The following is a 17,973-nucleotide window of genomic DNA, read 5'->3' as shown; positions in this document are numbered from 1 at the left end:
AAGCTTCTCATTGATTCCATTTCAATCTCTACTCGAGGACAGAAAAAGCCTTCTCCTACTTTCAAAATTAGCCCGTGGGCCTCAGCTGACCTAAAAAGGCCCCTTTTAGAGCTGTAATGAGTTAGCATGGTGACCTAGCTCCACATGCTAACACAGTGATGTCACTCATCACCCTTTGTCCCAGTTGTCTTTGGGACATTCGTGATCCACAGAGATTGAACCCTCTGTTGACGCGTGAGATGCATCAACTACTGCATGAATGACCATGAGCGTTGGTGCACACATGCAGGGTGGCCAGAGGATGAACCCTCAAAGACTTTATTTATCTTGTGACCCTTTATCCTAAGCTTTTATTGTCAGCAGGTTGACTGCCGATAACAATCCCAGGTCTCAGGAACCAACAGGTTGTATCGTACGACACTCATTGCAGTGTGAGTTAAGTTATTAATCGTGCTTTTTAATTGAGTACTTTCGACCATGTCTGGTGTTTTTCTACCCGTCGCCGAGGCTCCGCAGCTTTTTCCCCCCCGGAGCCTCCTCGCTTCGCTCACGCTTCCCGGACTCCACAGCTGGCGGCGTTTTGACAACGGCGTCGCCGCGGCGGCTTTTGGGAACGCCGACTGTCTCACGCTTTTTACGCTGCAACTTTGTCATAACCAGATGAGCTAATTAGCCCCGAGCATCGAGATGAGTCATGTGGAGGCCCGGGAGAGGCTCTGCGAAATGTGAAACACAAGAGATTAAGTAAAAACAAGCCGCATTAGACCGAGACAAGAGGTTCGTCTCATTTCACAGGTCTCAAACGAGTATTATAGTGACGAAAGAAGATCGTAGAGATGATGAATCGTAACATGCCCAACGGTCATGTCTTCCACGCGCTGAAGGGCAGATGACAACACAACACACCAGCGTGTCTGTTCAGCAATTAGCGGCCGCCCTGCTCAGCGACACTCTGGACCCGGCCCGTTCGGGGGCCGCGGCCAAAAAACCTCCAGGTCACCGCTGTCTCTTCAGTTTTGACGGCGGAAGCAGATGGCCGTGTCTGTGGGCCTTTCCTCCGGAGACTCCGGAGACGTGTCGTGTGCGGCCACTGCACTGTTTGTTGTCACTCGTTTTTCATTTCTAGCTTTTCTCTCTCTGTCTCCACCAACAACAGGGGCCACCAAAGACATGGGCAAGATGCTCGGCGGGGAGGAGGAGAAGGATCCCGACGCTGCCAAGAAAGAGGAAGAAAGGCAGGAGGCGCTGAGGCAACAGGAGGAGGAGAGGAAGGCCAAATACGCAAAAATGGAGGCAGAGAGAGAAAACCTCCGGCAGGGCATCAGAGATAAGGTGAGCAGGGGTTCTGAGTTAACGTGTGCGAGATCTGAAAACGCCAAACCAGCAGGAGAGAGACTGAGCAGAGGTGAGAGTAAGCTTTTGCTGATATGCTTTTAGTGAAGCAAATTCATACATTTGTAATATCCAACTAAAGTTTTTTTTTTTTTATTACTGCCAGCATCCCTTTACAAACGGCACTCAAAATGACCGTTTGCCTCACTGACCCGGTTTTTTAATCTCCAGCCGAGATGTTCTCGGCCTGTCTCTACGATGAATTTCCGCTTACTATTTAATTCATCTGTAATCAAATTTTAATTGAAAGAATCAAAAGCGCGTGCAGCTGAGGTCAGACGTTCCTCGCGCTAATTCGCCCGAATATGCGACTTGAAGGCCCTGCGACGTGCTGTCGAGCTGCGCGCTCGTGAAGCTATCTCTGGAGCACATGAGCCCTTCCTACCGATGAAGCCCCACCGGGTTTAGTTTGGGAAGAATCGAGGGAGGAGGGAGACGGAGCGATACGACAGCGCGTCTCTGGAAAGTGTTTGATCGTCGCCAGTGGAGAGCGGCTGACTAAGCGTGACTGTCGAAGCGCCTGTTACGGTGGAAGTGGATCGGGAGAGAAGAACGGCTGGGCGGGTTGTGAGAGACGGCGGCGTGGAAGGAAAATGGAGAACCGGATTATTAACGGGTTATTTCTCAGGTGTTGAACTAACATGATGATTGCAATAAAATGCAATTGGCCAGGCGCAAAAAAAAGTTACTCTAAAGGAGGATTAATGGTATATGCTGATATTGCAGCCGTAAAAATGAGTCCAAGTATTAAATATAAACTCATAGTTTTGTGAAAACCTTCCTAGCCCAAAATCCAACCAACCAGTTGATTTATCTGCTCGCTTTGGCCTCGAAAGATCTTCCCTCACAAGGTTTCATCATTTACTGTCTACGACGACTTTCAAGACTTTAGCCTCAACACTCGTACATTAAAGAGTGACTCATATTCTCCTCCGAGGCGTTCCGTCTTTACTAAGAGGCGCTTTTGTCTTCACAAAAGTGGTTCTAGGGACTGCAGACTTAAATGAACGGCCAACACGTTGGAACAAAGGCTAATGGAAGGTTGAAACGTGTTTGCGTCCTTTCTGGCTTCATTGATTTCTCCAATAACCCAAGTGCAGCCCTCTAACCACACACACACACACACAGACGCTCGTTTCTGGCTCTCCACGTACATCCTCACGGCACAAACGGATGCTATTATTCCTCCGTCGGGGTATTTATTGCTGCAGAATCACATTAACGTGTTCCTGGCGGAGCAGCAAAGAGGTCACGGAGGAGTCCAGCTCATTTTCCACATCTCTGCCTCAAGATCAACCATCACTCCTTCCCTGACCTTCCTGTGCCCCCGCCAACCTTTTCCCTCGCTAGCCAACTATATTCATTTCTCAGGGACTCAAACCAGGTCCATGCGAGCTGAAACTATGCTGGAGGAAGCGGTGAACACAGAACGCAGTCAAAACAAAAAGCCCACAAGATGCGTGCTACTGTTTCTCAAATGATCATTATTACTGGTTAATGGGAAATGAAGGAAGCAGCCTTTAATGGATCATTAGTGGTAAATTACGTTTGTAATATTATGCCACTAAGATCGTTGCCTCGTATGCTGGTTCCCGCGCGGTTGCAATGAAAAAGTGTCACGTGACGCTGTAACGTAGCGCGACGTCGTCAGTGAGAGCGACTCCGTCCCCTCTGTGAAGGTCAGCGCCGTGGATCTTAAAATGATGAAAAGAAACATGCTTTGATCGGGACTTTAAAAAATACCAAATAAATCAAGGGATGAACTACTTGCGTTGCCAATTCCTTTTAGAAATAGAAAGAGGGGATTTTCCAGTGGAAGTCTGCTCTTTCGGCCTCTGGATTTAATTAAGGTCTGTTTGGGCTCTGGGATTTATTAGCTAATCCTTAGCGTTGACCATTACACCGGCTGTGTGCCTCCGCCTGTAATTGGGACATAACACATCCAGGAAGGTCAAATTAGACCGAGCAACTCTCATGTGTGCTCCTGCAAATAGGCACAAGCACGGAACCCAAACTTATCTTCAGCTCCGGCACTGCCTCCAACCGCCGGAATTCATTTCAACTGCAAAGTTTCTCATTGAATTGGGAAATGTAAGTGTAACACGATGGGTGACGCGCAGACGCTCAGTGATTCAGACGTTTATAGAAGGAGGAAGTTCTACCGCTTGCAGTGTTAAGACTACAGAGAATCTGGCATTAAAAGGGGTTTGGTTACATATGTCTAAGAAAAACAATTAAGAAAGGCACGAGGAAGCATCTGTGCAAAAGTCTTTTGAGGGAAAGAAAGAATTAGGGAAAAGCACTTCATGCGCGTTCTTGCAGAGTGTCAAACAACACGATGGTGGTGCTCTTGTGTGTGAGCGCCAATTGTGCAGAAGGAGGCCCGTGTGGGAAACGGCTAGCTTGGTTTCCTCACAGAATGATTGTGTCTTTAGGGCAAGTAATGTGGTGACATTATTTGTGTTGCCAGCACGGTGACCTCCTGCAGTTTTCCCTTTCGTTCGGTCCCTACTAGCTGCCTAGTGCGAAGAGATGGGAGTCGTTTCAGAGTCACAATCAGCTGTTTTGTGAGTCACAATCAGAAGTTTTCCTTTGCTCATTCCGTAGAAGTTTCTTTATTTCTGGTCCGCGGTGTTGGATGGGTCATGCATTATGTCACATCATGTGACGTGTGTATTTTAGTTTGCAAAACCCACTTATTTCAACTCAAGGAAAATGGTACCTTCTGCTCTAAAGGCCGTCTTCTCCTGGTTTCAGTACGGCATCAAGAAGAAGGAGGAGAAGGAAGCCGAGGCAGCGGCCGCCATGGAGCAGGCCTCCGAGGGCAGCCTCACTCGCCCCAAGAAGGCCGTGCCCACCGGCTGCGGCGACGAGGAGGAGGAGGAGAGCATCGTGGACACGGTCATGAAGTTCATCCCGACCCCGCTCATGGATATGTTCAACAAAAAGTAAAAAAATTAAAAAAATACGTGTTTTTGGAGTTAAAATGAGATTTGACTCCCGAAAAAGCGTTCATCTCACCGAGACCACTGCCGTAAGCGCCCCCCGTCCTCCGCCCAAAACCTGCAGCCACACTTTTCTCCACCCGCCGACCTCTGAGAACACAACTTCTAGGTGCCCTGCCATGGAGCAACGTGGCATGATTTTTGCCCCTTGATTGAGAAAGGCGATACATACTGCATTTTTTCACTGGGAAATCTCATGCCATGTTTTACAAATGTCAGGCACTTAGAATCCAATCAGATATCACCCGTCAGCCCCCCTTTTTTGTTTGTAAATAGCCTCGAGTTATAAAAAAAAAAACTATACATAAGTGAAATATGACACACAACAAGATGACGAAGAGTATAAGCCATATTTTTAACTTTTAAGAAATTATCCAAATCCTATCAGAATTTGACTGAATTTTCCTGTTCTGTTTAAGCTAATATTTGATACATACAGTGTATATAGATACTTGCATTTTTATTAGTTCTCCGTTTCTCACAAACTGTGCGTCTCGCTCTAATTGGTTTATTGTGAATGTGTACTATGAGCACTGGTGCATTCCAAACAAAAACTGTAAATCCGGAAAGCAAAGGAAATTTATTTCATATTTCTGTTGTTGTTTCTTTCAGCATGCTGTGGGCTTTTGTGAAGTGAAGTACACATTTGGTTAACATTTCTATCGTCATGATGAAGCGAAATACATTTATATTTGAGGCAATAACTGATTTTACATTAGATTTAATTCACATCTTGTCCACCATGTACTTTGTGACTAAAATGTTCCTCCGTGGGGGAGCATGTAAAAATGATCTCCATTCAGGATGTTTTTTCTCAAAGCAGTGAGACCATAAGCTCCGTCGGTCTGCGTGTCGGTGGTTCGGCCGCGGTGGAGAGCGTCCCTCGCTCTGCTTCTGCAGGACGACGTCTCCATTGTACATCAGTCCCGTTGATCTCATTTTTTTAAAATTCCCATTCATTCTTTTGTAAAAAAGCTTAAGAAAAAAAACTTCCCAAACACAACATTGGTGTGAACACACTATATGTGAACAGACAGTGACAATAGTGCAATATATTGTTGAAATGAAGTTGCCCTGTGTCCGTTGCTTAAACTGATGGGAGTGAAGTCCCAAATCAGCAATAACAGACAATCTTCATCGTTGCGTGTTTAAACTCGTTCATGCGTCAGTCGACATTTAAAAAGGGAGCAAACGTGTCTGCAGAGTTCAGTCACCTGTTGCAGAATGTGAGAAATCACAACCCAAGAGGTCAAACCAAACTGCAGACATTAAAAATAGATGAGGAGAAATCAAAGGAACTAACGAGGGGAGTTTCTTGATCGTAACATAATGTTTACCTGCTCTGTATTTTGTCCTTAAATGTAGTGAAACTAATTTGAAAGGATGAGGACGAAGTCAAATGTTTCTCCATATGCCTTGTTTTTTATTCATAGATTTCTCCTTCATTCCACAGTGTCTTGTTAAACATTCCAGATATTTCAAACATTCCACCAGACTTGTGCTGGTAAAACACACAAACGTGGATATTTACAGTTTAGAGTATGCCTTAGACTTTAAGCACTCCACGAAGAAACATACATTTGATGTTCTTATAACCTGAAAATAGACACTAGAATGAATCCAATATAAAGATTCACGACTTGACCAAGTAAACTCCAGAGTTATTTTAGCTGCCATGTACAGGAAGAAAAAAATGTAAATCCCTCATGGAGTTTAAGGGAGAGCTTAAATGTGCAATTAGCAGAGATCAATTTGTGAAACAATTTTGTTAGGAAATGTTTTTGTGATTCACGTGAGCACAGTAGCCGTAGGCGTAGTTAAGGTTTTCTAAACCACATTGCCACTGTTTTTAATAAGCTAGCTGAACATGAAATAACACTAATTCTGAACGTGTGCGTTCCTGTGGCTTAGAAAAGGGAAATCTAGCTTCTGCCAACGCTTCGTGAGGTTTGTAATCATGTTGAATATTTAAAAATACGACATCCAAGGTCACATTTAGAGCACACACATGGAATTTCCTGGGATTGTGTTGTCCTCCTTGCAGATAATTGGCAACTGATTGTTCTTTGCAGTTGTGGAACCAACCATCAACAACACTCAAATCCATTATCCGATCGAACCAAAGAATAGTTCTGGTAGTTGTAGATTAAGTCACAGAGGTTTCATTCTATTTATTTACTGCAATTTATTTATTTTGGAATTCTCAGGTATTTTAGCTGCAAAGTAGAAGTTCGAACCATAACTAGCCTTCTCTTTGCATGATTACCCTCACACTCAAATTTAATAATTTCATTAGCATGGGCCCAGCAGGCCTGTCCATCAACCTTATTTTATGAACGACATAATTCTTGTTTGGCCCGAGAAAATTCCAGAAAAAGCTCCAATTACTGCCCAGCCAACCAAAGTGGAGGACTTTCCCATCAAAAAATCCTAGCAAAGGACGGTCTGATATCAGACTCCCCTTTGCACGACATCCACCAACACCATCACGAGCCCATCCATCATCACCCCGTCAATGCATATCGATTGCGCTCTAAATGGCTTGTAGACCACTGCCCAAACCAACTACCAGAGTCACGCGTAATCGACACTCCAGCTGTCCAGCTGGCTCCGTGTCAGAAATCCACCTCAGCGTTCATTTCAGAGTCCATTGTGACGCTCACGCGGCCATTAAAATGACTAAAAAACTGCCTGAAAAATACAACTCTTAATACTGAACAACGTACTAGTTTGATGTGACCTGAATGTAAACTGTCTGATGTTCCTCCCTTCTTGCATCTGTCTTTCTCTGTTCTGTACGTGTTGAGAAGATGTTTACTTTCTCGTCCGTAGCCAGTCCTGTTTCTGTCCTCTGGTGGTTGGTATTTAAAAAAAAACTCTCTCTCTATATATATATATATATATATATACATATATATATATATAATTATTTTATTTTTTTTGTGAATTATTTTGTACTGCGGAATCGTCTCGCGCCCTTCTCCGTCCTTCTCTCTCTCTCTCTCTCTCTCTGTCTCTCTCTCTATTTGTTGACAAAAATGTATGCATGCTTATGGTGTGCGACGTAGGCAAGGTTGTTGATGATCGTTTTGTGTCTCCTCCGTGTTTCGAAGCTCCACCTGTTAGCCTCACTGCATGCCATGTTAGACAGATATGTCAGTCTGTAACTTTGCTGCAAAAATTGGAATCACCGCACACTCTGAGAATAAAAGTGATTTCATATAATTCTTCATCGTCCTGTGTTTCTGCATTTAAACAGTCATTTAGAAAATAAATAAATAGAAGAAGCAGCGGAAGTGAAGAAGCGTTTGTTTCTGGTTTAGAAAGGAAACCTCAGACTCGACCCGCGAGTCACGGGTCAGACGCCATTGCATGGCATTCCGTTGGGAAGTATATGTGCTGAGACCTTCAATGTATATCACATGTTACTGTTTCTGTCACCTCAACATGGCTGTGAATTTCAACATCTATTCAATAAAAGCGAAAAGGGCTGTAAACAGAAAGCACTGTGTCGTTCAAATCGTGATTGGGACTTTTCCAGAAACAGACATCGTGCCACAGTGACGGGAACTTTAAAGTGATGCAAACGCAGCGTCTCTCTCACAGCAGTTTGTTTGTCGAAAGTGGATCTGTGATGTGTTTGATTGCCAACCGTTTATATCAAACAAATCCATTGAAAAGATATTGGAGAGGATTATGGATGGGAATGACTTTAGAGTGTTTTTTTAATTCCGCACTATAAAACTAAATTAATTCATTATGATGCTTTGACATTTTCAGGTTTATTGCTTGTCAGATTTTGGGTTTGTACTCAAAACGAGGTTTTTTCAAAAGGTTGCTGGCGTCGCCCTTCAGCGTGCGCGGCGCAAACCTCATTTATTTACCTTCCACTGGTACGTTAGTGAAATTCCCTGGTAAAGGTCAGCTGTGTTTTCACGACAAGCCATAAGTTGCTGAAAAAAACCCATTAATTCATTTGATGGCTAGTTGGTATTTTCGTCAGTCAACCTGGTGGTTTTCCGCCGTGCTTCAATGAGCACACGTGCGTTGCGGAGCAGGAGGGAACCAAATCTCTCCCACGAGTGATTTGTGCTCTTCTGGTAACTCGACGAAAACACCCCGACTTAACCTCACCACCAACGCATCCTCTTTCTGAAGTATTTTTCTGCAGTGTGGAGCAATAATGGCACTAAATCCACTTTTTTCACTTTGAAAACTTAAAAAACTGCAGAGCCTCTCTGCGATTTGCTGTGCAGCTGGTTCTTCAACACTTCAGGCTGTTGAGCACACACGAGGCTCCTGGCTCCTCCTTTGCGATGAAAGTCCACAATTCTCCCTGCAGGAAAATGGAGCTATAAATCAATTCCATTAGTATTCATGCTCTGAAGTAGACTTTTCACATCGAGCTTCCTTTTGTGCACTGAGAGCGGTACTCTGGCTGCCTGGCTGCAGGGGAGCCGTCGCTGTGTTAGTGCCCTGTGGACATGCAATAGTGAGAATCAATTAACTGCTCTTTTTTTTTTTTCTTTTTCTTGCGGGGTGGATGGATTTCCCACGTGGACAGAATCATTGTGATCAGTCACTATTTAGCTGTTCTGACTGCTGATACTACACTCTCAGGCGACTGCGGCGTTGACATTGATGACAGATTGACCGCTGTGCTGATCTGGAGCCTCCATGGGCTGAGCTGAGCGTCAATGGTACCTTTCAACATCGTAACGGGATGTTGAACATGGATCAGAAATTGCGTTGTATTCCAGTAAAAAGCTGCAGAGTGGGGAGCCAATGGTCGTTACCAAGCCTGAGTAAAGTTAGCTACGTTAGCCTGAACACTGAGAAGAACCCAACAAGCTACAAAGGCATTCAGAGAGAGCAGACCTCTGACAAAGCCAATTCCATAAGTGAGAAATAATGCGTCTATCCCCTCGTGCTTTGGAGGGGCTCCAAGACTTAATGGGTTATGTCTCGACAAAGTCTCACGAAAATCCAGTCTTGGCACGATGCTACGGATCCAAATACTGTTCCTGGCAAGACCTTTATGTGTAGCATTCTAGGATCACCCAGGGGTCTGAGCTGGGGGACCATTTGAAGAAGGGTGCATCAGTGGTGTAGTCTATATTTTTGTTGTGAGTATACTGTGATTTTTCCCCCTGAAGCCAAGCGTTGGCCATGTATGAAACCTTGAGTTTGAGAATTTTTGTAAACGAACCCGCCCTAAAGCATAATCCTTATTTACAAAATGAACATTGTGCTGTCTTAATGAAGACTTTGAGAGCCAAAAATCATTTTACAATATTTACTGAGGTAAAGAAATCGAGAGACAAGTGGAGCCATTTTCTAGGAGACCCGAATACAATCACACTTCTTTTTCCGGCCAGAGCAGTCGCCCCTTTGCTGTTCAGTAGAGAATACAAATTGCTGCCTGATCGTGACCATAACCGCTAAATTCTTGGTCTCGCCATTCAATGTAGTGGGATCCATAGTTACTCCTACTGCAAAGGTAATAAGAGAGAAAGGAGCTGACAGCACAACAACGTTGTTATCTAGATAGCGTGCACCTTTTGTATAATTTAAGCTAAAGCCTTGAGCTTGTGGACAGTAGACAGAAACAAAATCAGCACCTCACGTGCAGTTCTGTATGTTCATGACACAGCTTTGTGACACACAACAAGGTCTGGTTATGTCAAGTGGCACACGACCAGCAGTGCTGAATTTCCATATTGCAAGACTAATCCTGCAAAACCGTGGACCAACCAGAAAGAGCTTTCTTTATTTTCACATCAAGTTGCGTCTAATGGACACACCATGCGCTCCAAACAACACACTGATTCTCCTGCTTTTATTGATTACCTGCTAAAAATACAAAAGAGATGTGTCATTTGTTTTAAATCAATGGCACTGCTGAGAGAGTCTCTTTCTCCACCAAGGGACCCCGATAAGCATTGCGGAGAGAAATTGCAGGGACTCTCTGACTGACACGTCTACTGGCGTTGGATCGCAGCGGCGGCGGCGGCTCAGATGAAGCTATAACGGGTCCGTTTAACGAATAAAGAAGCACAGAGAAGCTGCCGGGCCGCATCAGCGACCGACGTGGGACTTCTTAACTCCCCCCACCTCAGTGACAAGAGGTCGGACGTATTATAAGGCATTTCTTTGCGGAACGGGACTCCGAGGGGACATTTCTCTATTTCACCGTGAAGAAAAAGAAGCGACTAAATGGGCTGAAAATAATTTAAAAAGTGTTGGTTAAAGAGCACTCTTGACCTCAATTAGTAAGTATTTCTCCTCTGGGTGCAAAGTGGTCGCTGCCATATGATGATGGTAATACTTTGTTAGGAAACCTTTAAACCGTGTAATCCTGTGTAGAGGCACGCACCGCATTTTCTCCACAGATATCAACACCGCATGTTGCTCCTCAAGGATTTGAAAGGAGTAAACAGGATGTTTTGCTGTGTCTATAAATACTGCTACGCTTCAATAACTCTTCCCTTCCGGGAAGCTGTCACTCCGAGACTGTTCTGCTTTGCTACTTCCCCACAAACCAGGTGTGCTGCAGAGTCAACGAATTGTGGCTCGGAATATCAGTCGTTTGAGATCCAAATCAGCAGCAGATATATGGAGCGCGGTCTCACTCCCGGGACGGTAAATGCTGAGGGTTAGCCCGCGGCACCTCTGCTGTGGAACAACACTCTTTACCTACTCCTATCTTAAACAAAACCAAAATGTGATTTTGTAGCCCTGAACCAAGCCGCCACCATTTCACAGCACTAACGATGTGTTGGTCTTGATAACATCCAAAAGAACGACGCCGCAAGAGATATGTATGAAGGAAAACATGCTTGTTAAATGCAATACTGCTGCAATATTATTTGATTAATACTTTTAAAATATTTGAATCAAAGAGTGACCCGGCCCTAGTTTTCCTTAGCATGTTACTACTTGATGTTCCAACAAGACGCACTACACATTACAGCACAGTTTGCAGGTCTAAATCTAGAGCCTCGCGTTCCAGAATGTGCTCCTTTGTATTAAGCTCTGTTGAGCTGCAAAATAGGACTGCCAGTCGTCTATCGGGCTTTGATAACGAAGGGTAATGCTTGAGGCTGAACATTTTGATTCTGAAGCAGCTTTGGCAGAGACTCCCTCCCCCACAGAGTGCCCCCCCCCTCGGCGATATTGAGGTCGTGTAGCTGCAGAATCTTAGATGTAGACTGTGCCGTGTCCCAACGAAAACACTGTGATATCTTATTACCAACATGTTTGATGAAACATCTGGGACTCCTAAGCCCAAGTTTCCTTGTTGCATCTCGTAATCCCCCCATATTTCCTCTCATCAATGCTTCACTTGTCACCGTTTGATCCATCCGGAAGACCAATTACATGTAGCAGGCACCCTAATTATCTCAAATTTAATTTAAGACACTCATTTGTTCCACAGTCAAGAGACGGGGCCAGCATTTATGCAGAGGAGCCCTGTGCTGCTTCAAGCAAATGGGCGGCTTTGAAATTGAAATACAGGCTTTTATGTATAAAGCACGAGGCCATTCAAGCCATTTAATCATGAGTCAGTGGCGTAAAAGGTCATTTAATTTGACCCTTGTCAATGCATGATATTTCAACAAGATGCGCTTGAAATGCAGCATTTCCATTACTTTAAGCATAACACATCAATGGTTAACAATTCTGAATGTCAACTTTCAAATATTATCGTCCATCTTCTTTCTGATGCAAAAGTGACATCCTGAATCCCTAAAAACACGTTTTGTCATTCTTCCCTGATTTTAAGATCCGCTATATAAAGATTACAAACTTCTTACGAATTACAAACACGTTTCCATTGGAGATGAAAATGGGACAGCAGTTTGTTTTCTGGGCACATTGTTTGTTTGTTTGTTGATTGTTTAGCTCTGGAAAGACTCAACTGACGAAGGTGAGGGAAAATGGCTGTGCCCATATTCAGCAGGGTTAGATTGGGTTGGAGAAATGATGAACATATGGGTGTTAATTCTCCACATGCTGGCCCAGAGTCGACCGCTGTCTGGCTTGGTCCACTTAGGTGCTTCGTTCAGAGTCAAACATTTCTTTACACTGTCTTGATCAGATCAGAATCAGAATCCATTTATTGCCAAATATGTTGCACGTAGAGGAATTGGTGCAATGTGAGAATAAAACAAGATAAAGTATTTTTACAATGCGATTGTATGATTATATGTGAACCGAAAAAGGAATAAACACAGTAGTACACCGCGACTCCTGATGTTGGTGCCTTATTAGGAGCCGATAAAGTCAGCTTCTCTTTAATTCAAAACAAACTTAGAGCAGTGGCATAATGCCAAAATACATAGAAAAGGCTGCTGTCAGTAACTATGAGATTGCTTGCGCGCATTAAATTACGGTGACTTCACCTGAAACACGTGCAATATTCTCAGCAGATGTGCAACAATGGCACTCTCCTTCTCCATTCTCACGGTTCAAATTGGATCTAAAAATAGAAACAGAGAAATTGGAGTAGACCGGATGAGCACTGAGCTGCCGTGACACATGTGAGCCGAGCATGTATGGGGTATGTGGGGGGGTCAGAACAGCTATGGTCCACTGGCTAAACTGCACAAAGTGGTGAGAAGGAGTAGTGAGAGGGGGTATAATTGGGGAAAAGGGGGAGGAAACGGCACTTTAACACTCACAGTCGCCATAAAATTGAAGTATTGGGGAAGATGCCGTGTCACACTTGAACCCGTGGAAAATGCACAAATTCAACTATTTCCTGAAGTTTTTAACACATTACCGCTATTCAGCTTTAGTCCATTTCATATGCTTGACTGAATGAATTGTCTATAGACAATATTAGCTATTCCGTAAATGAGATGCTCACTATGATGTTCTTGGTAAAAGGCCCCACAGAGCTGAGTACCAACCAGCTGTTGTCCGTTATTTGTGCTGATTGGACCTCTTGTCAGAGTCGGTTGTCTAGTCTAGTGCTTGGTTGACCCAGAAAAATACATTGCTTGTATACAGGTAATTATAAAATAAGGAGAACATGACAATCGGGGGGTCGGGCTAGATTGCCATCATCTGGTTGGTTTAAAAGCAGCTTGTGAGCCAATGACAGTGTGGGCCTCCCTGGTCTTCACCATAGACTGTTTATAAGGAGTGAACGTAGTCATGGTAACGTCATGTGTGTGGTTTATAGAGGTGTATAGAGTGGCGCATTTGACTAAGACATACTTTCTGTATTGCTTTGTCATGCAGCTACTTTGCCTTTATACAGTTTCAACAATCATCCACGCATTTGAATTTCACTTTGTCTTTGGTGCATCTGAAACACTGCGTAGGTGATAACAGATTCATACCTTGGGAGCACATTTCAACAATGTGTTTCCTATTTTTGGAAAAAAAGCTCTCCACAATCTATTCGGCAGGCATAAGCTATTTGCGTAAAAATGCATCGCTGGTCATAAAAGAAGGTAAAGTTTATAATTTTGTACTTTTCACAAAGGAAGGCGGAAACAAGAGGTGTACGGTATCTGAGATTGAATTGGTTGAAGTTCAATTATGGATGCTACTGTGGTCTTATCGTTTTCTTTCTGTCCCCTCGAGAGAGAGAAAAGGCGCTTTGACCCCGTAGAAACAAACGGAGCAGATAAACAGAGAGTCTTTGTGTCCTCGCAGACGTCACCTTTCCACCACACAAAAGCAAAAGCCGACGTTTATAATAGGCGCCCCCCCCTACCCCCCCCCATGACTGGGCCCCAGGTTTCGCGGTGAGAAAGCAGAAGCGGTGCGACACAAAAGATGCCGCGTGAGTGTTTGTCTCTTTGCCGTGGACGTTTTAATTGGATTTCTTTGAAGGTTCAGATCAACCTCCAGGGTTCCCCTGTCGCTGGTTGTGGCCTCACACTCCCCCCCCCCCACTCCTCTCTGATTAAATCGTCGCGTGTTCCCTCTTGCCGCTGTTCATCACGTCTGGACTTGCTTTGGATTGATTCGTGTTCCGCAAACAGAAAGTCCTGCATGGTCACAGGGGGACGGTTGGGCTGCAAACAAAGACAGAGGGTTCGCATGGTAGAAAAAAGAAGAGGCTGAACAGGTTCAAACGCCGCCGTCCCCCATCAGGCGTTACAATCTCAGCGATGTGTGAGATATGATTCCAATCGTGTTGTTGGTGCCTCATTGGGCAAAGGACAAGGAAGGCAGGGATGAAACAACGCTGTTGAATTTAAAGGACGGGCGGATAACTTTCAATTTAACACAAAGAAGGATGACGTTCTGTTCCCGGACAGATCTGTGCCTTCCTGAAGACAGTCCTTTGATACATTTAATCAGCCCGCTCATTTAAATCTCATTTGATACTTACTTAACATCAGTATCTCTCCATGGTGGCTTATTTTTAGGCCTTATAAATATTCAGCTCATCCGTGATCATCCTGGTTATAATCAAGTGTCGAACAATTATGTGCAATTAAATTATGCAGTGGCCATGAAAGCCATTCTCTACATTTACAGCATCAGACTTCTGAAAAGTTAAAGAATAGATTACTGAATTCGATAACTGTGATAACTGCGTGACAAAGTAATCCCATAACATGGCTAGTTTGGTAGCTGTACGCGAGCTTTCAATGGGAAATGGAGTTTTTCCAGTTATCAGGGAGATTTACTGAATTGTTAGCGATGAAAGTTTATTATTAAGTGTGAAAATATTTTATTCTTTGGGAAAACAATCTCACCACAAGAACCTTTCAGTTGCTGTTCTAGAAGTTTTGATCATATCTCAGGTTCATGGCGAACATTGAACATGCAGAATGACTTAAGCGGCACATATACTTGTCAAGGATGCGTGGAGGAGGCAGGACTCAAATGCAGACTTCACGGAAAACAAAAGACTTTAATAGTCACAAGATCCAAAATCAAAAGGGCAAAAACACACAGGAACCAGGGGGGATAAAACAGCGGGCATGAAACTATGAACATCCAGGACGATAGACAATGACGCGACAAGTGACACAGGAGACACACGGCTTAAATACACAAGGGAGGTGCAGGTGATTGGACACAGGTGGAAGCTATTAGACGATCACAGGGGATGACATCTATGCTCGCTTGGGTTCTTCATGGTTCTTTCTACTGTTCTTGACCTTGTCGACAAAGTCACTATTTTGGTCTTCTGCCTCAAACGGCCTCAGCTTCACACCAGCTTCGGATTCCACTGCAGTGAGTCTGCTGGTGGCCCGAAGGCACCAGAGAGCCACGCCGGGGCCTCTGAGGGCGCCAGTGGAGTGAACACATCCTGGAACATTGACGCGGACGACACACGTGCACTTGTCCTCTGGTGCAACGAGGATTCTCAGTCACCTCCAGCGAGCAGTAGAATCTGCCACCGCAGGAAGCAGTGATGCTGAGTAAGTCGTAGCTCTGCGTTTATTGTGTATCCGGTTCTAAGAGGCGGCTGGGTGGCTGTCTGTCAAATTTGACTAGAAGCTCCTCTACGCTGTTTTACTGGGATTTAGCTTGAATTCCCTTCCGCTAATTAAAGCATATGGCTAGCTGTCATCATGTTGTGTGTCGTAGTTATCCATAAATGAGCATGGGTAAGATTTATAGAGATGAATCCCCAACGAGTGCACTGAACCACACAGAGTCCAGCTGTGACAAAACTGAGACGACGCTCAGGGACGATCTCATTATTTTTCTATCATGGACCTTTATGATGTCTGGTTCCCCTTCCCTGATGATGTGTGACAGCTGCCAAGCACTTTTCTTTTTCCATCTTGTCACAAACGGATTGAAGAATTATCTTCCACTGTAATATTTGATGTCCAGCAAAGCATCTTTTTCAACCTGATATTTGAACAACATCTAAATGCATAGGATCCCAGTTACCAATACATTGTTCACGTGACTTATCCAGTAGGTCACCTCTTAGGCGTTTAACTAGTTGTACTGAGTCACTTGCTCTGAAAAAATTCCAAATTGTCCCTTTATAACATTTTTGTTTGTAGATACATACAATGCCAACATTTTCTCTTTTTCCACTGGGCTGTTAATGCATCACAAAATTGTTGCATTGAAAACAGTATAATTCCTTTCTTCTTTCTATAGGCCTTGATTATAGACGGAAATAGATCAATACCGTTGTGTGTTAAATATGACCGCCTCCTATTTAATTAAAACATTAACTGTTCGGCCTCCATGAACTCAGAAACCACATTCTTAGCAGCCCATCGACAGTTATGATTATAAAGTGGGCACATTAAGAAAACCATGATAGAAAGATTATTGTGTTCATCAGTTGTTGCATGCAGGATGATATCTGACTAAAATGACAAACGCCAAGAAACCACAATGGCATTAGTGGGCATTAAAGGCGCTTTGCATCATTAGAATAATCCCTGTATTACTGGTATTGCTGAAATCTGCATACTGAGGAATATTTATTCATTCTAGTTTGGAAATGAAATTAAAACAATTGGACACAATGCTCAATAAGATATTTAAAAAGTTTGTGGCATTCTAAATAAATATCAGGAAAAGACTACAACGTGTCCTGCTGCTGAAGCTAACATTTATTTATGTGTACAATATTTTACCTGTCTTCTAAGTTATATTTCTGCAGCACAACAACGAGCAGACAGGGAGATTCCCAGAATGGAAGCTTCAGATGACCTTCCAGTTTGTGATCTGTGGGATTTCTTTTTATGGTTCCTATCTTCTCCCGATCCGCCATCTGAACTAAACACTACTACCAAACCATCTGACTGTTTCTCTCTGTTCTGAGATCAGAAAGCCGAGCGGACCTGGCACCAAAGCCACGTCTTTAGAGAGCCAAAAGAGAGATAATTAATATCTAATGCTGTGAAGTCATAAAGCAGAGAATTACCACGTGGCGGAAGAATGAGGTCTTTCCCTTTGCTGTCAGACATGTTGGCCTACTTCTGCTTGAGCCCCCCCCCCAGGAAAGATGGTGGATCAATTATTTACCAGACCACTGGAGTGGTTGAGAGGCTACGTGTGTTGCTATCTCTGAAGGAGAAAAAATCCATGTGTTTCGCCCTGAAATCAAACATCACGAGTACCCTGTGACCATGTATCAGCCAGTACATCAATATGCAGGGAAAGGTTCCAAAATCCCAAATGATGGATCGCGTCGGTGCAGCTCCTGGCCGACGCTCGATGGCCGACGCCCACTGACTCCACGGCCGACGCCCACAAGCTCCTCTTATCCGTCCCCTTCCCGCTGGAAGCAAAGGGTCCGTGGTACAATACGTGGATTTGATCAATACGATGTTGGATGTTTTCGTACTTTTTTCACAGTGTTTTCCCAAATCATGCATCATACCATCCAATTGAAGTAAGGATGTATTTTTTTAAATAACGTGAAATTAAATAATGGGTCGTAAAAGCACAGAATGAGTTTTGCTGCTTTTTGGGGCTGTCTAAACCCTTTGCAAGGCAGATATGCAGAGAAATGGCCTTAGAAAACATCAGGGGGAAATCTTCTAATCGTTTGATTAGCGTCTCCACAGCAACGTAGGTGGCTATTAAAAAATCACGATTTGAAAGAATTGGTGATGAGACGGAT

At 43.9% G+C, this 17,973-nt stretch overlaps 1 protein-coding gene across 3 annotated transcripts in view; it reads left to right on the top strand.

Moving 5' to 3' along the window:
- Positions 1-7,622, top strand: part of LOC120817235 (complexin-1) — a 32,064-nt gene extending 24,442 nt beyond the window's left edge. For all 3 annotated transcript variants that reach the window (XM_040173206.2, XM_040173207.2, XM_040173208.2), the window contains 2 exons: positions 1,157-1,332; positions 4,150-7,622. In XM_040173206.2, the coding sequence (XP_040029140.1) occupies positions 1,157-1,332; positions 4,150-4,344 (371 nt within the window). In that variant the 3' untranslated portion in view covers positions 4,345-7,622. The remainder of the gene's footprint in view (positions 1-1,156; positions 1,333-4,149) is intronic.
- Positions 7,623-17,973: the final 10,351 nt, after the last annotated feature.

Source organism: Gasterosteus aculeatus, chromosome 4 (genome assembly GCF_964276395.1).
Source record: "Gasterosteus aculeatus chromosome 4, fGasAcu3.hap1.1, whole genome shotgun sequence".
Taxonomy (NCBI): Eukaryota; Metazoa; Chordata; class Actinopteri; order Perciformes; family Gasterosteidae; genus Gasterosteus; species Gasterosteus aculeatus.
The sequence above is the reverse complement of the archived record's forward strand: the minus strand, read 5'-3'. Positions and strand labels throughout refer to the sequence as shown.